Genomic DNA, 24,155 nt, shown 5'->3' on the forward strand with positions numbered 1-24,155 from the left:
TGTTTTTCATGAATTACTTTATTTTCACAGAGTAAAAAAACAAAACAGGGAGACATTACAGAGGTGAGCAGAAGAGGTTAGGTAAACCAACATGACCACTTTGAAAATATCCCTTTTTATATGAAACCGCTACAGCTTTAGCTTGACTGATAGTACCGTGCCAGTTAAGTCCATGTTAAATGTTTATAAATCCTAACCTCTTCAGTCTGTTTAGGGAGTTGTACTACAGTTGCATTTCCTTGATCTGAACTTCTTTACCCAAGAAACACTCAAATTAATACATAGAAATCCATTACCTTTTATTTTACATTCATACATCTAAGATTGTACAGTTTAATGCAGTAGAAAAAGCCTAATCCAAAACTAAATCCAGAAGATTTGAGGTTGAGCGATTATGATTTGCACGGTTTAAGGTTGGAGACAAGCATTTTAAAAAATATACACCCAAACACACACACCCCCAAAGAAACCTTGGACACGTAACGTCATGAAGCTGTACCTTAACAGGAAGCCTGAACATAAAGGTATCCAGCCACCTGATAGAAAGGCACATTAAGTACACAGTGTATGTACAAACACAATTTTGGACATTTATACAACTTCACTTTAGCTTCTAGAACGACAAACTGTAAACCTTCACTTACCAAAAAAGGAAACTAAAACAAAACCACATCTATACAAATACGTTTGAAGTCAAATATCTTCTTGGTCATACCAAAGCAGAAATGCATATTTCAACATTTAATCATAGATTGGCTCTGCCAGCAGAGAGCAACCTAATAGATATTACACATTGTCACGATATTTATGCAGTTGCCCGGTTCATGAACGTTAACTATTGGCAACAGTAGTAATGAATCATGCATTTCTTCCACTTCAAAGAGCAGCAGTCATTCTCTTCATTTCAGCCACTTAATTTACCAATTAAGTTGTCAAATTTTTGCTCAGTTTTTTCCTCACTTCGAAAGTGGCAACTCGACATGGTATCACATGTAGACAGAAAATGTCTTAAATTCTATATACAGCCAAATCTTCCGTTACCTTAAAATATAGTACCACCCTTCAATCAAAATTTTCAAATACTTTCAGAAAAAGTTAGTTCTTTTATATAAAATACTTCATCCTCAAAAACTGGATTTTTCCTCTTTACATTCCATCCTTTAGTCAACAAAATAAAGCTTTATATTACGTACCTTCAAAGCTTCAAAACACTGCCGGCATAATTATATATTTATATCTATATAGAAACAATAAAGTGACTAAGATACCAGATGTGGTTCTATGTTCACATGTTGAGGAAACCCGTGTACTTAGCGCATACTGCCCATGTATCCCATCAAATCAACACAGTGTGGCACTACAGTTTTGGATGATTGTACGCAGTGGGGGTCTTTGAATGCCGTGGTCAATATGGCTGCCCTCCTTTGCCACTCAGCAGGCCTTAGTCAGGTCTGTGGGCAGGTCCGAGGTGGACATTCGGTACTGGATCTTTGTGTTGGTTATCGCTCCGTGCTTCTGTCGAAGATGCAATCGTAGCTGACTCTTGTGGCGAAAGTGCAAATTGCATTTCTCACACTGAGGAAAAAGCACAACATTAATTTGTATCTATAAGTCTATTGGAGTTGAATGTTTGATGTGAAGTAAAAAAGGTGTGTGTGTTATGAGGAAGTTCAGGTTAAGGTGTAGACGTGTGTGTGCTCACATGGTAGGGCTTCTCTCCCGTGTGGATGCGCAGGTGGCTCTTCAGCGTCTGCAGGTGACGGAAGCGTGTCCCACAGATCTCACAGGGGTACGGCTTCTCCCCCGTGTGGATCAACACATGAGCCCGGAGGTGAGCGACCTGATGACCACAAGGTTTTAATTTAGTAGGCGCCTATCAAAGCAGCGTACAGTAAAAGGGGGATTTGAACCCTGCAACTTAATCAAGGTGCTACAGCACACCAACAGTAGGTCTAGTAAGTTCAAGACAGTTCCTCCCTCTCTTCCTGTTTGTTTGCGGGGAACTCACCTGTACAAAACGCGCTCCGCACGTTTCGCATTTGTATGGCTTTTCTCCTGAGTGAATACGTGTATGGGTCTTGAGGTTGGCTGGTCTGTTGAACTGAGCACCACAGATGTTACAACGATACGGCTTTTCTCCTGGAACACAAGAAATATACACAAACTTCAAGTAGTGAAACACGAGACAGAGACTGAGTCTTCAAAGGCAGATGAACTGGCCGCTGCCCGGATGTACCTCCAGTACCTGTGTGAACGGTCTTGTGGCTGGCCAGGTTTCCCTTGTAGCGGAAGGCAGCCTGGCACCGGTCACACTTGTATGGCTTGTCACTGTGCATCTGGAGCATGTGGCGCTTCAGAGCTTCCTCCTCTGCGTACTTCGAGTCGCATTCGTTACAGAAGAAAGTGCCGTTTTCTGGATGAAGATGAGGAGGGGAAGGAAGAGGGGAAAAGAATAAGTCAAAGAAGTCTGAGGGGTCTGTAGTATGTGCTCTCCATGGACCACGGGAGGCAACGCCCCCGTAAATTTAAATCAACCAACCACAGCTGGAGTCGGAGTATTCTGAATGAAGCTCTGCCATCTCCTCGGCCAATCGGGACGCAGAGGTGTTGGGACAGACTTCTGAGTGCAGGGGGGACTGGGAGCCGCAAGAGGAGCACTTTAAGTGGCTCATGTAGAGAGAGGAGTGGCTGTCGGCGCTGCGCTGCGATCCCTCAAGTGCTCTAGAGAGAGACACAACAAGCGCTTTGTGTCAGACGCACCGTTCCACGGGACGGTCTTAAATGCAGCAGGGACAGACACCAGATATGTAGGCCAGTGGATTTGAATAAAACATAGCCCCTAGGTTAGTTTTAACACTTAAAAAGGATGCTACTATGGAAAAACAATTAAAACAGTGAAGAGGTTTCTAGTGAAACGGGTCATTGCGCACCCACATACAAACCCACACCAATATTCTGTTTTGTAATACCGAAATTCAAAGTTTGAACAGTTCTGCAAGTTGTGTAATGACAAGAATGTTTGGCCCGGTTACAAAGACAACCACAGGATGAACAGGTGTCCCCCAGGAGCTCACCTGTTGATGATGTTGTTGAGGCGGCTGGCCTGAGGGGCGGGCAGGTCCTCTCCGTGCCCGCTGATCTTGGAGGAAGTCTGGGGGTCCAGGTGCTCTGCGTCCCCTGGGTGGAGGTAGGGAGTCAGACCGAGGCGCTGGGGTGAGAGCAGGCCTTGCTCTCGGAGCCCAGGACCCCCCGCCTCCTCCTCCTTGGCGCTCTGGTTGAGCACGATGAACTTGTACTTCTTCCAGTTGCGGGCCTTGGGGTCCTGCGTGCTGGGCGGGGCCTGGGCGCGGGTGGCCTGGGAGAGGCCTGCGTTCTTGCTGCTGCTGGACTCCGTGGGGGAGTTGGGCTGGCAGTCAGACTTGAGCGGGCTCTGTGGGCTGCTCATCAGGCCCTTGCGTCCGACCGAGGAGACCCCCAGGGGGTAGTGCCGGTGGTTCATATCCTCCTCCGTCTGGGGCGCGTGCTCCTTCCCCACTTCCTTCAGCGCCTCGTGGGCCAGACCCGGGAAGCCTTGCTTCCTGGACGCCGCGACCGCCAGCTGGCCGACTGCCTCATGGCTTTCCCTCCTCACCTCCTCCTCCCTGGCCGGCTCCCTGGAGGAGGAGGAGGAGTAGGCGGAGGTGTGGCAGGGTCGGCTGTACTCCACCCTCATGCTGCCTCCGGCGTCCGGGGGAGAACAGTGCTTGTGGTGGATGCTGCTCTTGGAGAGATCGGCGAAAGCGTTTTTGGCATCGGTCAGCTTGCAGAGTGGGAAGGGGAACCCCTGCATGGGGAACTGGCCGTAGAGATGGTAGTTGCTGGGAGTGTTGACACTGTTGAACATGCTGGAGCCGTAGGATCTCCCATCCCGGAAGGGGGCCAAACGGCCAGGCAGGCTGTCGACCACGTCCTGGGGGCGGTACGCATGCATGTCCTGGGGCAACAGCAAGGGGCTGACCAGGAACTCGTCTCTGGGTAGTTTAGTGGTCGGATCGCTGTGGAGATGGTGAGAGGGTTAGTAATGTGATCAAAATCTACCCAATGATTAACAGTTTTAACACAGCTGTTAAACTGAAGTCCTGATCTGCCTACCTTGACTTCATGAATCTGTGACAGGTGTCCACAACGTGGTCCATCTGCAGGTAGATGGCGGTGTTCATGATGGCCATGATCAGGCTTTCCTTCAGGGTCAGCCGGGACGTGTACATGAACTCCAACAGGATGGCAAAGCCCTCTGGGTCCACCTTGGGGTCCAAGCTAATGGCGTTTAGGTTGCATTTCAGGGAATCGGTGAAGATTGTGTAAAACAGCCCACTAAAAGAGGGAGTTGAGAGAGAGAGAGAGAGAGAGAGAGAGAGGGGTTTGGAAGGAAGGAATATGAATCACTTACACTGGAAAGCATGAGGAATTATACATTTGAGACCACAGACTTCTGGGACCACGGGCACACACCTGCAAGCCATGAGGACAGTCTTGTGTGCCCTGAACTGCTGCCTGCTGACCAGGATGGTGACGTCCGTCAGGATGTCTCTGCTGCGCAGCCGGTTCAGATTGAGCAGAACGTCACTGGCATGGCGCGTGAACTGTATGCAGCTGTCTGCCGCGCAAGCCATTTTGTCAAGCTCTGCAAGGCGGGAAAAGAATCCATACAAATATATAATGGTTATTTTTTTTGTAAAACACGTGGGCAAAGTCCGGTGTCAAAACACTTAAGAGGACCGACAAGTTGTTTAATAATACACTAATGGCGTGAATGTCTCATAACATTAAGACTAGATTTCAGTGTAGCCCAGTAACTTATTAGGCTCTATCAAAACTCTCCAACGGGCGGCGCTGTTTATTTAGAAAAATGAAACTTGGCGCTCTCCATTCTAGTGGCAACATGCACTCCTGGGTTAACAAAGTTGTAAAACATGAAATCGCCAAGAAGAAACATAATTAACAGATTTTTCCCGAATATAGCCTAACTTTGCAAGAGTAAATTAAACACATCAAGGAATTGAAAAATCCTAATCTGTGCCTAAATATGATGTAGGCCTTAATTAGCGCATAATCCCTTTTTACCTGGAATATACTGTATGACGAGCATTCCGGCCAAGATCAAAAATTAACGTGTTTCCCAGCATCATCCCATCGTTTCTTCATTACAATAGTGTGACATTGAACCAACCCAATTTTGATTTATTTTAAATCCAAACATATGCTTTAACATGTGTATCTTGCATGTAGCCTATACATGCATCTTAATTGTTCATCCTGTTAGAAGTTAGTCAGAAGTTGAGGTAGGCTATAGCCTTTTTTTTTCTTTTTTTTACGATTTAGTGCCAATAGCCTATAACGACAGTTCGAAAGCAATAACAGACATTCTTTCTTGCCATGATTTAAACTAGCTTAATAAACTTAAAGCGAAGGTCTTTTTTCATTAAAACTGCAAGGTCTTCCTTGACAATAAAGCCGCTCTTCTCCAACCGCAAGATGTCATGGTTTACTTGGCCACGCGTTTTCGGCACATGTTGGAGTTTATGAATATAACTTCACCACCAACACCATCTTCACCGTGGCACAACTAGGCATACAGGTTTAACACACCTTTTGAAATATTTTACATGGCTGCAGCCTTCTACCACAATTATTAACTAGGCTAATTAAACCGTATACATATATTATTACATTTAGGGTACGAACTGGCTGTAGTCCAGAAAGAACAGTATTGCATTACAGGACAATGATTTATGATTGTATCCTTAAATGCCAAGTCTGAAGTTGCAACTGGAAACGTCCGTACTAGTCTAATTTATAAGAAAAGAACATGTTATGATAGACTATATAAAGGTAGACTAATATTTTACAACTGTGCAAAATGTTCAGTGTCCTCCGCGATGTTACCAACATTTCGTTTCATCATGTTTTCAAATGTTGCCATTTGAGTCTACTTCTTGTCAGCCAAACTTGTCTGTCAAAATAACAACCCTTTAGCCTAACTCAAAACACGATCTCAAACTACACTTAAAGTTGCCTAACCTTTAATTCGATCAATAAACTATTGGCAAGGACAACCGGAGATGCGGTCGCCAAGTTCAATTCATCAAGTTTGTGTCCCAAGATCTTCCCTTTCCCAACAGCGGTCTGCGCGCGGATACAAATGTGAGCACTTAAACGCTTCACAACCAGGGCAGGCAACAATGTTTTTGTCCCTTTCCTTACAAGTGCGTGATAACACAATACAAATATTATATAGACAGCGAGTTGCATGATAACCTGGTCTGCTCGTCATTGTAAAACCATAACTATCTCAACAGACTAACCTTCTTATAGCTGCCAATAAAACAACAACCTGTTATCAAAACAAGACTACCCACTGATTAACAGAACTTCTACATTTTACTCCTTCACATGGCAATGACACTTGTGGAAGCGGAGAAATAATCTGCCCAAATCAATGTTCAACTTCAGAGTAAGTAATTTTTGGAGCATAGAAACCCGGAGCGTCTTGTTTATTATTAGAAGTCCAGCTCACCCCTCCGCTATTGCTAGCTCTGCTCAACGTAATCTAATTTCTCTCCCAACTGCGAGCGGAACACAGCTTAAAACCCCCGGTTTCAAGCGCGCTCACCCAGCCCTCTAACAGCAAACCGCCGCTGAGAAAGCCTAACATTAGGTAGAGGATCTGTCAAGAGCACTGTCACAAACCCAGACACTCAGTATTAACGGCTCTCACTGTCCACCAAACACCTAGATAAACATTTTTAAATACATTCACAGACTGTCACTCCAACCACACCAGCACCGGGAGAGCAGCAGAGCCTACAGCTTCGCGCCATATTTACAGAGGGAAAAAAGGAATTTAAAAAATCACCTGGTAGCGCTTTCCTAGAAACTTCTTGCATCACCACTTCTAAGAACCCCAGTTCTAAGAATCAGACGAGCTCAATTCTCGGAATTTGAGCCTGCGACCATACCATTTTCCGAGGGCTGGGTTGAGCAGGGTTTTTCAAAAAGTTAACATTCCAGCTCTCTCGAATTTAAATTTCAATCTATAGTATACATTACACGTTTATAAACACTTGTGAAGAAAGTGAAATGTTGAATACATTTTAAAAACACATTATTTTCCACGATTATGGGAGAAATATACTGTGGTGGGAATAGATTCACCCTCTTTTTGGAACCGTCCATTCTAGACAATCACGTGGGCAGACGAGCTGGCTTAACAACCAATACCCTGAGCCGAGGATCCGAGATTCTCAGAACTAATTTACTATTCAATGACATAAGCAACGTATCCATTCGTTGTGTTTCCCCTGTAATAAACTCACTGGCAAAGCCTGCCCACAACACATTACTGGAGCAGACTCGGACACGGTTATCCTAGACCTATGTGAAATTATGAATTTTTGTTTCTCCTGCAGAGAAGGGCTCAAATACGCTATTCCTGTTTTGTATCTTCATTTCTGTGGATTGCTGGTAAATCATCGTGGGTTTGTTTTTGGAAAGGCTCTCTCATCCAAGACTCGATTGGAAACGCAGTAATTCGGCTATAGTGCCTTTTGAAAAGTTGTCAGTTTTATGTGATAAAATATGTTTCTGGCAGGCTGGACGCCCGCCGTGTGTAGTCTAGCATCTTGACTATGTGAATGCAGTTCAAGAACATGATGCCATTCGCGGTATTGCATTTCTCGAGGCAACTTTACTAAATGAATTAACTCGTCTTAAACCTCTGTGTTTTCGGTGTTCCATCTTGATCAAAATCGGAATAGGCTATTGCAACCTATGAGGTTACAAAATACAGCTATTGTAGTATGCTATAAAGTAACCTAAAGTAACCTATAAAGTAACCGATTTATAGCGAATTGTCGTGGGCCAAAACGTACTGCCTGGAGAAGGCTGCTTAAATAAATAAAGGTGAACTTAACCTTTAGGCTAACCTCGTCTTGTATTTCCCGTTCTATAGGTTAGTTCAGTTTTGGGACAACAAGCAGAGGCCTGTGCCGTGGCAGACTTCCACTGCCCAAAGTAGGCTACCGTTTTGAATTCTGACATGTTTTATGTAGCTGTTTCATATGTCAGGTGTCAAGGCCAAGTCCCGGAGCAGCTGTTTGTCACTGGTCCGACACGAGGCCCTCGCACAACGTCGCACATAATCGGACTGTCCCTTTGAGTGAACGAGAAAATGAAAGTTAATGTCTATTTTAATTTCAGTCACTGATTAAGATTACATTAACCGCTCCTCAGCATTGGTAGCCTACGCTACACTGTCTAACCGGATGGGTAGGTTACTCAACATGAACGTAATTTCCCATAGGCTATTGTAGGCACAATTTCTTTAATACAGTTTGAGCCAATTAACTGACTTTAAACAGTAGCCAGCGTAGGCCTATTTAAGATACAGTGCTTGTTTGTGCGGTTTGGCCTATTACATTGTAAACGGCTTTTCTTGGTGGCGAATTAAATTTTTGCGTTATAAACAAACCCAACATGGGCAATAAACAGCCGATCTTGAAAAGGTTTAAAGCACACACGCCAACGTCCTAAATTCTGAGCAATGCTAAGCGCACGATCTTTCCACAAACATAATACCCTTCCAAGTTGGGTTACTTTGGGCAGCTCATTTAGTTATAACATTTCCTCCTTAGACACATTTCGTTTGGGGAAGCCTGTGCTTCTGAGTCTGTGAAACTGAGGTGTTATTTCTAAACGAACACCTATTAAAAGTGATATATATATATATATATATATCATATATATATATATGACTGAATATTTCTATAAATATTTACGTTGATTGACACTAACGCATAGCTCTCATTTCCAGTTAGCAAATTCCAACAGTAGATGAATACGGTATTAAATGGCAGATGGTTTATTTAGGATACTTCAGTACCTAATAAACACAAGCTTCTTTAAGTGAGTGTTCAAGGATTCTGATCATGACTTGAAGCTGTAGGTGTGAAGGAGTTCATCGTGCTACTTGTCGAGTTTAAATGTTGTCTTTCCAGACTAACTGGCTTTAGTAGTAAAAAAAACGGAGCTCTTTTAATTATAACTTCACCTCAGGTTTCTTGATGTCAGTTGTAAATTGACATTTCTTTTTTTCTTTTTCTTATTTTCTTCACTGGCCGCTTGGCACAGTTCTCATTGAATTAAGAGATTAAGAGCAGGAGGAGATGGATGTAATGTTTGTGTTCCTCCAGTTAACAGTTATGCTGCCACAAGGCCCGTCATACTAACCCAGGGGTTGTTTGTGCTGGTTCCAGACCAGGGCCTGGCTGTCCTCTCGCATCCGATTCGCTCCCTGGTACAGGAGGAGCATGTGCTGGGCTGAGGAGACAAATGTGGAGACATGAATCTTGGTTGAGAGTTCACCCAAAGCAAAGTGCAGGCCTAGCATTGATCTGGTGTGACACATCAATTTGATGAACCTGGACTTATTAGTCCTTAATTAGTTTTGATGTCTGCAGTATGCGTGAACTATTTTTTTATTTAAAGCTGCACTATCTATTGATTACATATATTCTGGATTCAAGTGTTTCAAAATATCAATAAAACGGTCTTCAGAATTTAAATAAGTTGTTGTTAGTTTTCTTGATCGTATGTATTTTTGGGGGACATAAAGGGTAATCTAGCAAACTCAGTAACGTGTTGTGTGTTAATTACAGTGGTGTGCCTTAAACTGTGTAACAGTCTTGTTCTGCAGGTGAATTACAATGTTGTACTTTTTCCTGTCAGACACACAAGCACGACTCCCAAAGGTAGTGATGTCACTCAAGTCTTTGTGAGCTTCTGTACCCAAAACAGATTTTTTTTGTGTTCTTGCTGTTTGAAACAGCTATACCCAATTCTGAGGTAAACGCAGAGGTGAACACCAGTGAAGACAGGAAGGCCTGTTCTATAAATAGTCCGCCTGTGCTCCGCCTCACTCACGATGTGTGGGCTCATCTTTGAGAGCAGAGGTTACACAGGATGTCAGGTGATTAAGAGTGTCTGCTTTTTTCCATCTCTGAAAAACGTGTACAGGCAAGATTTACCAGTACCTGTGGGAATTTCGCTTTGCATTGTCTTTAGCCTACTGTCAAGTGTGTTTCATTACCAAAGCATTGAGGCAGTGAAGGGCTCAGTCTGATTCTACTGCGCTCACAAGTGAATGACCTACATACTTTGAAAGCCTTTGGGGAAGATCGTATCAACCCCTGCTCTGACTGACAAGTTTTTACTGTTCCCATTATTTAAATTATCATAGAAAGTGAATGTGGGTTAACAATAGACGACCAGGAAAGGAATATTTTAGGTACACACATCTGAGAAGCATTAACTCAGATGTGTGTATGAGAGTAACTTTGGTTAAAATTTGTTTTGTAGAAACATTTTAACTTTTGAAATACTTTCACCTAAGGTCAATCAGTTTTGACAGATGTTTCTCGTGGAAAATCATTGGCTTCAATTATTGTTTCAATTACAATTTATGCACATTTTATGGTCAGAAATTAACCTGGGCCTTGACTTAGATTACCATTTTGAACTGTGGACATATTCCTAATCTTATTCATTTGGGATAATTATTCACCTTTGACTCCTAAACTTGCAACCCCAACTGATGCAGGATGTTATCTAAATAAGTTATGTTGAAAGAAAGAAGTATGTTTGTAAAGTTTAAAAGTTTGAATAGTTTGCTTGAATCAATGTTAGCCATCATTTCAGAAGGAGTTACTGTTTACCTTCCCCACCTCTGTTGAAGAGGCATGTGATTATGTTATAATGTAAACGATTTCTCCCTCCGGAAGCTGTGCGCTTTCCTCCCGTCTTCAATGATGTCCCAACACCGCGCCCCAGGTGTTCACAAACCAAGGGGGAAGAACGTCTCCAAAATAATTAAAACGCACGCTTTTACAACAAGCTTCAATTCAGCCAAAGAAAGACTATGTTGGGCTCCAAACAAAGAGCAACGTCAACTTTATTTCAATCCACTTGGGGGATGTTTTAGGCGCTCCAGAACTGTTATGCATAATGCACAGCCATAAACCCATCCAGGAGTTTGGAGAGAGATGTGTAATTTACTCAGGCCCCATGCTGGGCCAGGCTACACAAGGATGAGATAATTACTGCAAAACCTTGGCAAACTTTTACTAAACCAATTCCCAACAAAAATAAATGACCCACTTACGGAGGCTGGAGAGTGTGGATCCAACGGAGACCAGCTGATCAATACCCAGCCCCAGCCTCCCATATCCAGCCCCAGCCTCCCATATCCAGCCCCAGCCTCCCATATCCAGCCCCAGCCTCCCATATCCAGCCCCAGCCTCCCATATCCAGCCCCAGCCTCCCATATCCAGCCCCAGCCTCCCATATCCAGCCCCAGCCTCCCATCTTGCGAGGAGGGATTAACATTTCCCTAAAACCCTGACCGCCCATGGCTGTTCTATCAACAGTGGGTCAGGTTGATCCTAGTAATATGACCTGTAAAAAAAAAAAAGACGTATCTATGATATCTTCCTCCCATGCCCACTCCCCCCCAAACTCATCTGGACCTTGCGCTCCTCCTTGGAGGTATTGCTGTATATATGCTGATTGTATAACAGAGACTCTTAGTGGCTCTGACCACATATAACGTAGAACCAGAAACATGAAGCATTCCTCCTCTTACAGAGTTGAGCTTTTCCCTCTTTAAGATGCTGGATGTTTCAGCCTTCACCAGTCAAAGTTGGGGTTGTGATCAAAACCGACAAGTATCAGCAACACGGATTCAGGTGGGAAAACAGAGGGGAAAAAACACTGTACATTTTTCACATACTGTGGTAAGATCTGACAGAGTGAAAAACTACCACAGGATCTCATCCCAGACCCAGTGTGGGTCACTGGATAGAAATGCCCACTGACAAAAGCCTGAGGGCCAGAAGTTGCCTCACTACTTTTTTCTTAATCTGTACACTTTTCTCTTGTTTCTGCCCGTTTCACAGCAAATTTCTGCCAACTTCAGTGTTCACTGTCAGCAAAGAAGTGAACGCAAAGCAGCTCTGGTCTATTGGGCATGATGCAACCAGGCTGTAACCCAAACAGATATGCTGTTAGCTACAACACAGCCAGGACTTCTCAGTTCCTTTCTTTGAAAAAAGAATGGCTTTTGTTGTTAACAAGTTTTTTTCCTCTCTCTCTCTCTCTCTCTCTCTCTCTCTCTCTCTCTCTCTCTCTCTCTCTCTCTCTCTCTCTCTCTCTCTCTCTGTCTGTCTGTCTGTCTGTCTGTCTGTCTGTCTGTCTGTCTGTCTCTCTGTCTCTCTGTCTCTCTGTCTCTCTGTCTCTCTCTCTCTCTCTCTCTCTCTCTCTCTCTGTCTCTCTGTCTCTCTCTCTCTCTCTCTCTCTGTCTCTCTGTCTCTCTCTCTCTCTCTCTCTCTCTCTCTCTCTCTCTCTCTCTCTCTCTCTCTCTCTCTCTCTCTCTCTCTCTCTCTCTCTCTCTCTCTCTCTCTCCCCTCTCTCTCTTTCCCCTCTCTCTCTCTCACTTCTAAACTCATTCTGTCCCGGCAGAATAGTCACATGCACACCACACTCTCTGGTTTAGGGGAATTTGATCACCTATAGGCTTAGCGGATGCAGTTCTGAGATCATCTTTGAACCTGTTTACTACAGATGCCATTACTTTTGTTGCTAAGCAGTAGTAATTGCTTAGAAATTTCAGTCATTAAGTTATTTTTAGGAGACAGTTCAGAGTTAGATTCAGCCATGAACAAATTACCATCTAACAACATGTTAAGATGATGTTTTAACTGGGACTGGAGTCACCTAGCGTGTGTAGACACTGTCTGTGCTCGAGGGGGACTTTAGCGCAAATCCTTGGTGTGGTTTGTCGGGTTTTGTTTAATATCACACATCATTAATTAGATGTGTATTCTACCATCACAGCCCTGGCTTTCTACCACTCTCCTTGAGAAAACAACCTCTCTTTCTGTTTCTCGCCCTCTCTCTGTCTCTCTCTCTGTCTCTTTCTTTCTGTATCTTTTTATGTCTCTTTCTCTCTTTCACTCCCCCCTCTCTCATTCCTTCTCTCTCCCCGTCTCCCCCTCTCTCTCTCCCCCCTCTCTCTGTCTCAGACTCTCAGCCCTCGACACTGCCAGAAGGCAGTGCATGCAGCCAGCCTTGCAGCTTACACTGCTTCCACTCAGCCAGGAAGGTGAGAAGGCCTGTATGCTGACGTTCTTCACCTCTGTGAAGACGCGCCGAGCGCTGGTCTCCATTTAGAAACGTCTAGTTTCGTCATTTCTTTTCTCACTTCACCCATCACTGTGACTGTCGGGTCAACAAGTATCTCCTTTCAGAACTGACTGGTGTTCTACTCCAGCATGGACAGCCGAAACATGAGCCCCTTTGACCTGGTGAACTTTTTAACTTGAGGAATTTTCCATCAGGGCTGTCGGTTACTGCTGTGGAAGAGTAGAGCAAACACAGGGAAGGTGTCTATCTGGGGGATCTCAAGCAGCCGTCCTGTACTACTGTTGCCTCTGGGGAACCTGGTGTTGCCTCTGGGGAACCTGGCGTTGTTGAGGGGGAGACAACGACTTGGCCCTGACAGTGACAGCACCAGGGGAGGCATTTGTGAGGCATGTGAGTTATGAAACAACCGCCAATGTTTTTCAAAACAGAGAAGGAAGTTTGACACACTAAATCAAATTTAACAGATTTTTGTTGTTGTTTATACATTAGTATTCACATAATGATGAGGGACACGGGTGCTCTCATAAGCCTTCAAGTGATTCAGAAAAGTATGTTGATGTTTAAATTCCCTGTTGAGGCCAGTTCATAATGTTCCTGGCACACTGCTAGCTTGACGCTCCCAAATTCCAGTGTTCAACGTGCTCGTGCTCCGTCGCGACCTTAGCAAAGAGAGCAAAGGAATGAAAACCAGTTCAGTCGAATCGAGCCGTGTGGATACACTCACACTGGCAAAGCTAAGGGAGGCGCTGCGAGGTGGAATGCAGGCAAGCACAGTCAAAAACTACATGGAATTTTCCACGCTTCTCACCAGAGGCCCCTTGTCAGTATGCCATCTGGTGGATGATTATTCAGTTACAAAAGGTGCACATGACGGTGAAACGTTCATGATGTGCTCTCTCTGAAGCCTTCGCGGGCCATAGAGGCCATAGAAACAGCATTTTGCGCAGGGTGAAAAAACGAGCGGTTCAAAGTCTCGAGAGCTAAGCTGCTCTTGTGCTGCTCACGTGCTCAAAGATAATCAGCTGGACTGGCAGAGGATCAGCTGCAGATAAACGTATAATTAATACCACGTACAATAGCCTAGATAAGTGTTTTAAACAAACAAGACATTGTACTCGATGTTTGTTTTGTTTTTTCAAACACTTGACCGGGGTTTCGGGCTAAATGTTCTTCTGAGGTGTGAGTCAGAAACAGTGTAAACAAACAGCTCCAGTTACCCTACTGCTATCCTCTCTCTCGTCCAATCAGAGCGCTCTCCATAGTTAGTCCCCCTTTCTGTAGTACTGCCCGGCCAACAGATTCATGTTGCTCTCAGAGCTGTAAACGCTTGACGATCACGGTTCCAGGGTAACGTAGATTTTATTTCGACTTAGGGAGGAAAAGCTCTAGTTTGGCAACTGCAGATTGGGTGCACTTCACTTTTATTAATCGTGTCGCATGAGGTGTTTTAAAATACAAAATAAAAACTCATAAGGCATAGCTTTCATACTCGAATACATTTTAAATCACTTCAACTTCATTCTACCTCAATCATCAAAGGGGAGGTCAACCTGTATAATCAAATGTGACAGATATATATCATCACATATATATATATTATATACACAGAATACACAATTTCCTAGTTGTTGTATTGGCATACTGTACGGGTGATAAATCTGAAATTGCAAACACAATATTTTGTAATACCACTTTCCTAAAATGTTTGCATTTCATATTCCACTACTCTGTATTCATTTTTTTGTAAAGGTATACTTTTGGCCAGAGACGGATGCATAGGAGAGAGAGAGACAGAGAGAGACAGAGAGAGACAGAGAGAGACAGAGAGAGACAGAGAGAGACAGAGAGAGACAGAGAGAGACAGAGAGAGACGATGGCATGGGGCGGACTTGAACCTCAGCTTCAGGGCCTTGGCCCGTATGGTACGCGCTACCACTGAGCCCCTATGACTTGCCAACCCAGGCCAACATTACTGTCCAAACAATGAAACAGCTTCAGGTATGACCTTCCACACCCTCGCCCATTCCTCTGTGGTCTTGTACTTTTCCTATAATCTGCACTAGATAAACATTGTGAAATAGGGATCAAATGGATAAATACGATGGATGTACAAAAGGTCAAAAGTTTTGAATGGATTGATAGTAATAATAAAAATAAAAAAACATTATTGGTACACAATCTGAGACTAATCTTTCTTTCATTCTCTCGCTCTCTCTCTCTCTCTCTCTTTACGCTCGCTAGATCATCTTTCCTGCTTTATCCACCTGTTGTACCTGAAACAGCTGTTCAGCAACACCGTTCCAGAGCTGCATTAGTGTCTGATACCACCACAACACACACTGGGTTAGTGGCCAGGTCACCCCATCGGAGGGATCTATCCTCTAAATTTCAAAAAAGGCCACATGTGCAACACCATTTAGACTTTGATATCTGGAAAGAAGGACTTCTGTATCACATGCCTGTCCAGTGGCCATTAGTATACTTGTGGTGCGATTTGAAGCAAGTGTGTTGGTGTGCTTCATCCCAGGCAGTGGATGCAGGGAGTTTGGCCAGGATGAAAGCACTCCCTCAAAGCCCCAGAAAACAACCTCTTTCTCTCTCTCTCTCACTCACTCACTCACTCACTCACTCACACTCTCTCTCTCATTCTCTCTCTTTACCCTCTCTCTCTGAAAAAAAACCTGAAATCATTTGGAAGTACTCCAGCTCTGTTTCCATGGACTCAACTATGAGAGAAAAGTATGTTTTATAACATATCAAATTGACATGAGTAGTTGGAATTAAGAAGTTTCATTTGTATATTTTGGGGGAGGATTCCAAAAAGATTGGCGATATAAAATAGGGGCCATCATGCATTGCCATCTGCTTGCATATTTCTGAAAGATATGGTGTTTATTTATTTTGATTAAGCAATGAAAAATCAATATTGTATTTCATCAAATTAAATCATGATCACACTCGTGGAAAAATTGTATAAAGTGAAAAGAGAACAATAAATTATATTTCTTTTTTGCAGAGAGAACGATATCTTGTAAGAAATCCCTGTGAGAACATGGCATGTTTATATTCACAGACATCAGTATCGACTAGGACTGAATGGATTTTCAAACCAACTTCCACAACTTTTAACATCGTTATCAGAGAACTGACCCTGACAAATATTATTGTAATAACAGTCTTTCTTAGAATCTGGTCATTTTTTAACCAAGAGTCTCTTATTATTTTTTCAATATTGTACAAATTAGCTGCTGCCAGCATCAACTGCAGGTCCTGATAAGGTTCTAATTACAGCTACTCTCCATGTTGAAGAGTCAATAACAAGGGTTCTCACTCACTGGTTAACAAACCTACCCTTCAGTAGAGAACAAACTAAACAGAACTGTTGAGAGGGTTTTTCTAAAAGCACAGACCCCTGAGATGGCCTCATCAGAGACTAGGTGAAGTATTGTTGATAATGACATGGATAGATGCTTGTCCTAGAAATCAACAAACACTGTCAAAAATATGGAAAGTTCAGCAAGTCTAGATGATTCAGATACTGGCAGGGACCCATGCTTCTTTGTGGCAGTGAATTATTTGGGAGTTATTAGTTTGACTTGAGCAAATAACAACAAAACAATAATCGTGGTTTAGAAAACACCAAGATGAAGACTTACACTTTATAAATCTTCAAACCTTTCTACTGATGCTCATTTAAGAAGGAATTGTGATAAATAAAAATAAAAAATATATTTTGAATTATTTGTATTATTCAAGAGACTGATTTTTGACTGTGCAATGAGTCTTGGATGCAGTGTCTGCTGCACAAACAGTGACTTGGTGTTTCTGTGTCTGTCCATAGTACACACTCCCTGTTTCTAAAGACAGATCAAGTTCTTGTCTCAGAGGAGCCCTCCAACGCTTAATGTTTTTCACAATTAATTTACTACATTAAAATTAATTATATGATACTGTTAATTTAATTTAACAATTCAGCAAACTTTTCTTAGTCTAATAATGCTGTAACACTTACACAGTCTCCACATGTCAAGAGAATGTATCAAGCTACACGTTGCAAGAAACATCATTCTTTTTTTTATCACAAAGATTCACTCTGTTCACACACTTGAATGAGCAGAGAAATTGTATTTAATTTAAAAATATATATATATATTTAGTAGATCTGTTAGAATTACTCAGTGGTGTAGTTTCACAACATATCTTTGAGCTGTTTAACACACACAATTTTTGTCTTCGGATCACTGCAGATTTCTGGTGTTCCTGTCATGATAAATGTCACTCATTATCTCCTTATAGAAACACAGACTGTAACATCTACATGTGTGATGCAATCTTTATCAGAGGTCATTCTCCACACACCAAAGCTTATCTTCAAACACAGCGAAGGATAAAGATCTATATTTAATTTTCTTTTGAATATATTTATTTCACATGAAGTGCGTGACTGAAACTCACAAGATGAGAACCCATTCTTTCACTTACAGTTAGTCTGAGAGGTGTGCAGTGGAATTCTCACCTTGTTTCTGCTGGAAGGAGTTGGGCATCATGGGATTTGTAGTCATCCCCAGGTAGCAGAGCAGAATCTGGACTTCAGAGCACTGAGCAGAGTTCTGGAGGTCTGGTCTGAGTCCAAAATGCCTTTGTTGGGGGGTCAGTTATCAGCAGTGATCAGTTATCACCCTGAGGAAGAGAAGAAATCCTGGGTTCAGCGAAGAAAGACGCAAGCTTACGTCTAACAGCGTGGCAAAGCTGGATCATGCAGAACTGGATGTCAGGGGGCTCAAACCTTGCGGAGAGACATCCAGAGTAAGCTTGGCAAACGCAGCTGTCCTCGAGGCTGAAGTGTGTCGTGTTTCTGTGTTGCTGGTGAAGAGGGCTTGGAGGAACCTTCTTCCTGGCAGTGATGGCAACGCTTCTAGAAAAGCTGGGCAACGGCAGCAGAGGGTTGAAGTGAGTCAAGTCGACTGAGCGCGCTCCACGCTAGTGAAACGGTCCACAGGGCATCACTGGCGCTCTAAGCTGATAGGCCGACTGCACTCTAGCGTTCATTGATTGTAGCGTTTGGTCGCTCCACTTTCCATGAATGCTAAAACCATGGGGGCAGCTCAGTTTTGCAACAAAAAAGAGGGGAGATTAAACAGCCTGTGAAATAATCCCATTTTTTTTTTTTTTTTTATAATACGTTTGAATAAGGAGGAATCTAAAATCCCATTGAGTCACATAAACTCTGAACCTTGGACTACCAGCGCCTTTAATATGCCGCAGCCCAGGGACCTGGGACCCATCTGTCAGATTACAGCCTTTCATATACGGCAATGACACATTGTTTTATAAACAGAGCTTTTATACAACAAACATTTCAGTGTCCTAGAGCATTAATCTACGTAAACTGGTCTCAATCCATGGAACTAGATATTGCTCTTTATAACTTGTCTAGTTAGGGGGTGGAGGGTATGGGAGAGGGTGGCATTACATCACTCCAGATGTCCCCACAGTCTGGAACAACCAATGGGCAGTTTGGGCAGAATTTGGGGAGCAAATCCTGAAAAGGAGGAAGAGAGAAAAATAAGCAAAGATCCAAGTTTGTAGTTTTTCATGTTTAACCTTAAACTTGGGTGGAAGCACATTTTATCATCTAATAAACTCATACATTTCTGGTAACTAGTATTTTGGGGGATGGGGGGGATGCTTATAAGGCATAGTAGGCAAGACTGTCAACGCTACACCTTATTGTGATTTATTTACTTTGTATAAATTAATATCTAGGTTAACATAGACTTCTGAGAGGTCACACAGTGCACCAACAAGAGTCAGACGAGAAAGGGTACGATTTAAGTATACAATGTCAAAATACCCAGAGTTTTCAAAGTTCTCACGTCATCTAACATTAAGGCACATTTAAGAGAGAAGTGTTGTGCTGGACAGTAGTTGTCCCAATCGTTATACATCCAATCGTAGTACATAAAAATCCTCAGTCAACGTAAATGCTTTTATATACCGATGGCAAATGACCGATGAGATGCTTGTTGATCCCATCATCCAGGGTCAGGGATCAACCTTAACATGGATCAGCTTAATCTCTGAATTGACATAATCAAAAGCCAACATGGGGTCACTTCCTGTGTAATATATACACTACTGCCACAGTAGCTACCAATTGTTCAGCCTGTTTCTGACTTCTGGTGGATGTTTAACTGGCTGAGATGACCAGTAGTATCAGAGAACACCTTGGTTATTGGATGCCTGGCTGTTTCCTGGCTCCCTAAGTGTACATTGTCTCACTCAAAACACACGTAACCCTCGTGCATAGTGAAGCTTTCAGATTTGTTTGTGAGGTTTTATGACAGTTCTGACTATATACAATTTTTATTTTAGGTAAATATTCAGAATGCAGACAGAGTGATATGTGATGTATAGTTCAGTTTGTTTATTAAACCTTTCTCTCCCCGTGTCAGGATGGCTTGTGCAGAGAGTGAGTGAGTGACCTTAATCATCGGAGGGATATTTAGGTTTCAGGCGATCCCCAACTGGAACATACGCTCATACTGTCATTTCCACTGGGTTGAAACAGCTGGCAGCCATGGCATCTCTTTGGGCAAAAGGGTAGTGACACGTCCAGTACTGTGGTCAAGGGTGTTTTAAAGAAACATTTATCTTTTAAATAGAAATCAAAATTGTTGTGAACCAGTTTTTTCCTGGAGCTACAATTATTTATTTAGAGAGTTCGATTTCCGTTTTGGGGGTAGCCGATAATAATGTCAGTTCATGGTCATGTTTCTTTGTCATTTGTACCTGTTTATCGCGTGGATCTGTAATCTAACTCACTGCTGTGAACTAACCTTGTTTCGTGTCAGCTCTGAGCCGGCTGACACCGTAGAGGGAGGCAGCTATCTGTAGTAATAAAGGTCAGGGAGGGGCTTAATCTCGCCGTTTTGCATTGGCTGGCATTTACAGTGGAGGGAAAAATAATGGTCCTGTGAGAAAGAGGGCCAAGGGAGAGATAATTCCAAGTGATAGCTCTGTCTGCGCACATTCAAGGATTCGTTGTATTTTTATATTGTGTTAGAATCACGATACCGACAGTCCTGGCATGGATATTCCTAGTGATAACGACTCAATGATAATGTGAGCATGTGCTCGAATTACAGAATTATATTACTTATGAAGTCTGATGAGGATGTGGAAAATAATGCAGTGAACTGCTCACGTTCAGAATGGGACAATATTTTTTATGCAAAATCTTCACTGATGATGATAAAATGAAAAGTCATAAATGAAAGTCGATATGCAAAACAGGAGGACAATAGATTCAGTCATCTGAACTTCCTTTTTTTCTACAGACACATGCTTTTAAAAGGGCCATGTGTAGCTTATTACCAAACGAAGATGGCCCTAAATTCTCTAAATGTGGGTCTGTGTTTCTGTTCATACAGTAATACTAATTTTGTGAGCTACTTTAATGAAGTAATGCACGGCTACTGGCTTAGCCAATCGTTTGATTAATTGATAATTGCCCACTATAGTAATGCCCGAAACCCCTGTGGATGAATTGTGTTAAAAACACAATTCGTTATTTGTCTACAACTCGGAAATTTGCTGACACATTTTGCAATTGACTACCTGTCAAGGAATTTCTTTGAGAGACCAACGGTTCCACAGAAACTTGGTAGGAGTGAGCCAAATCATTTCACTGTGAGAAAGCTTTTGGCCTCCCACGCAAAACCTTTGTGACTTTCGCTGCCGTGGATCATGTTGTTCTCGGCGGACTGCTCCCCTGGAGGGCTGCGGGTGCTTCCGAGAGAAAGAGTAACAAAGTGATTGGTTTAGAGGAATTGTGAACACATTGTAGGCATATCGGAGATCAGGTTGACAGAGTCTATGTGGTTTTCCTCGCATGACCCAGATGTGTAGTCAGAGCAGTGTACCGAGCACCGTCTTTCTCACCCTGTCACCTGTAACCTTCTGAGTGCTGCTCTTCACACTTACTGGTCAGCAACGTCAATGACCTTAGTTAAAGGTTTACTTAACGTTTGTTGGAATTTGAATCATCCTCCCTTTTAAGGATGGAATTCTTGGAATGCTGGATTGCGAAATAACTGGATATATTTTCTCACTGCAGGCCTTAAATAACCATGCCACCGTGTGGTGGGATTCCACGATAGAAAAACACACTTTGTGACTGGCAACGGGCCAGAGAGAAAATCCTGTACAGTGCGGAGCAACCAGAAGACTGCAGCTCTGAAAGCTTGTAATGGTCAATTTCCATTTCTCACCCTGAGTGCTGCTACCATCAGCATGCTTCGAGCCAAAAACAGCTCAGCTACCGTTAACTATTATCCAAGTAAACCACTACACAATCAACATCACGCGAGGGATCCTTGGATTTGATTCCTCACACACCACGTTTGCATGGGGTACGCGCCAGCCGGTGTTATTTCTCTGTATACGCTGCGGCCCATAGGGAATCCCATGTGATTGAGACCTTTTGTAGTTTGCTTTCTGCTTTTTGTTGTGCATTGAAAAAACTAACATAAACCCCCACCACATACCATGTCTGAACGAGAACTAGGTGACATTATCATCCCCTAAAATTGATTTCGCCACACAAAAGCAAAATAGGCTCTTGTTCAATCAACTCCTCACAGGTTGATGAAGCGCATTAGTACAGATCATCTCTGATTCCTGTAGAGAACGCATAAACCACTGCTGCAGGCGCGGATTGTCTCCTTCCGCCATATTAATGAATATTTACATAGTGAAACATTAGAATTAGAATTCATTAGTATAATCAGAGGTCTAGATCTAGATCGGGAGTTGTTTGATTAGTTGCTCGAAGACATGGTTTTTGTAGTGTGCCTCAGCTTGTCTTCTACTTTTGTTGTTCTTCTCTTGATGTTACAGTCTGTGGTTTGTGTTTCTGGATAACCTGTCTTTTCTCTGACTGCCACACACTTTCATAGATGCTAAATAAGTCACCGGAATAGAAACTATCAGAACTGTCCCAGTGACTTCCAAACTCTGGGTCGCTACGTTAAACTGTGCTGTACACAGAAGCCTAAGTTCAATGACAGTTCTTATTTTCATCAAAATGTCATGGTTCTAGTGATGATTCCAAATATAGAAGAATGACTGCAGAAAGGTGGAAGATCACTGGACTGGCTGCATAATTTAAAATTAAATATGTTTTAGGCAAGCATGTCTATCAGTTGAGGTTTCCTGAAACATCCTGGCTCTTTGACATCATAAAATATACATGAGAAACCTGAAATTCCTGTTTAGACATGAATTCTAATTGATGGAGGAAAAAAAAATGCAATGCCAAACTGATTTATCTGGTTGATTTGACTGCTCTCTGCTATATATATATATAGCAGTCAAATCAACCAGATAAATCAGTATATATAGGTATATATATATATATATATATATATATATATATATATATATATATATATAGGTATAAAGTGCTCGCTGGATACGGCTTTGCATCCAGAAGTCTGACATGTTATTTCATTCTTTTATCAGTCTGCAGCTGCTCGTTCTCTCTCGCACTCTGGCATGCTGCACGAGGTTGATGTTTCAGAGGAAGCGGTACGGGAAGGGCAACATGCATCACACCCACTGTAGAAAACAGGAAATCAGATGCTTCATGGCAAAAGCCGCTGTCACACAGACCAAAGTCATAAAAAGTTTATTTTTGTTACCCCTTTAACCTTTCTCTTTCAATTTGTACCGCTCTTTAGTTCCACATAATTCAGTGGACTACAGGGTGGTTCAAGGTTGTGAAATGTAGCTAATATAGGCCTACCTGAAAGAACATGAACTTGTCAGTCTGTTCAGGGGTTTGCACTGTGGTGAGAGTCTGATTCTTCTTACCAAACCTACAGGAGGGTTCTAAACATCAGTTACTTTCAGCCCTGGTTCATCCTGATCACAGTCTGGTTCCCTCTAATCTGAGCATGATAATTGGAGCTTGATTTATGACAGGAATAGGGGTTTAATGCATGCGCAGTGGTAATTGTTTTGTGAATTGTTTCGGGGTGTCTTTTTGAAATCAGCTTTGAGAGACGGAGAAGAGGCACTTGCGGGCTCATTAGAAAATTGCAGGCAGGCAGACCTGTAAATAAGCTGTCACACATTACAAATGAGATTACCTTTTCACTGTTGCCCTGAGACCCAGAGATGAGGGACCCAGGGCTTGAAACAGAAGAAAAAATAATAAATAGCTGCAATCGTTTGGTCTATCAGCACGTTAGATCTGTGAATGGTGGGTTCTCATGCTTCTTCATGCGTGGTAAAGTAGGCCTAGTTTACAAACTGCTGGAAGCGCAAAGGTATAATCAGGTCTCCGAAGGGTTTTCATGCACAAACATTGCTTGAAGAACAAGGTGTGCTTCAGTCACCTATCAGGCCGAGGAAAGGAATTAGTGAACGATATTCAAAGGGGTACAATGTTCAGCTCCTGACGGGTTGCGTTCGGTGTGACTGTTGCTGAAGCAGTGGCGATTTTAGACCCTTTTTAGGGGTGCTCAAGCACCCCCTAAATTTAATCTCAGCACCCCTAAAAATAATAATAATAAAAATTTAAAAAGTAGTGGCCGTGGCCAACACAGCATTTTAACCGTGCTTCCCGACTTTACAACTGCCTCTGGAACCAATCGTCACTCCTAATGCCTAAACCTCACAGCCAATCAGAGGCAGTGTGGGGAGAGGTTTACAGACCTATCTCACATCTAGTAGAAACAATTTTAATACAATATAAAAAATGATGTCTATTGGATGTGTGTTAGCTTTACAGTAAGTGATGCTTTTGACTTAAAAAAAGAAAAAGTAGTTCAATCCCATTTGTTTAACAGTTTTTTATGATGTATGCTACAAAAAAATGTCTTCATGGTTAAAAGAACATGACATTGTTTACA

At 42.7% G+C, this 24,155-nt stretch overlaps 1 protein-coding gene and 1 long non-coding RNA gene across 7 annotated transcripts; one reads left to right on the plus strand and one right to left on the minus strand.

Annotated features, from left to right (window-relative positions):
• Positions 1-7: 7 nt before the first annotated feature.
• On the minus strand, positions 8-22,558 carry bcl6aa (BCL6A transcription repressor a). Of its 5 annotated transcripts, none has more exons than XM_047036872.1 (12): positions 19,722-22,558; positions 18,023-18,778; positions 17,753-17,916; positions 9,268-9,357; positions 4,492-4,663; positions 4,132-4,353; positions 3,075-4,034; positions 2,540-2,721; positions 2,246-2,413; positions 2,009-2,139; positions 1,703-1,840; positions 8-1,575 (listed from the first exon to the last, which is right to left on the minus strand). In XM_047036872.1, the coding sequence occupies exons 3-12, from the start codon at positions 17,796-17,798 to the stop codon at positions 1,432-1,434; spliced, it is 2,253 nt and encodes a 750-aa protein (XP_046892828.1). In that variant the 5' UTR covers positions 17,799-17,916; positions 18,023-18,778; positions 19,722-22,558; the 3' UTR covers positions 8-1,431. The 5 variants fall into 5 exon arrangements, with proteins under 5 accessions (XP_046892828.1, XP_046892827.1, XP_046892826.1 ...); XM_047036871.1 differs by having other exon boundaries at positions 18,023-18,160; positions 18,710-22,558; XM_047036870.1 differs by lacking the exons at positions 17,753-17,916; positions 18,023-18,778; positions 19,722-22,558 and having other exon boundaries at positions 9,268-9,625.
• LOC124478571 lies at positions 13,075-16,248 on the plus strand. 2 transcript variants are annotated; one of them, XR_006957251.1, is made up of 2 exons: positions 13,075-15,234; positions 15,478-16,248. It is a non-coding gene; the product is annotated as an uncharacterized LOC124478571 (long non-coding RNA). The 2 variants fall into 2 exon arrangements; XR_006957250.1 differs by having other exon boundaries at positions 13,075-13,626.
• Positions 22,559-24,155: the final 1,597 nt, after the last annotated feature.

The sequence above is a fragment of the Hypomesus transpacificus genome, chromosome 16 (assembly GCF_021917145.1).
Source record: "Hypomesus transpacificus isolate Combined female chromosome 16, fHypTra1, whole genome shotgun sequence".
Taxonomy (NCBI): Eukaryota; Metazoa; Chordata; class Actinopteri; order Osmeriformes; family Osmeridae; genus Hypomesus; species Hypomesus transpacificus.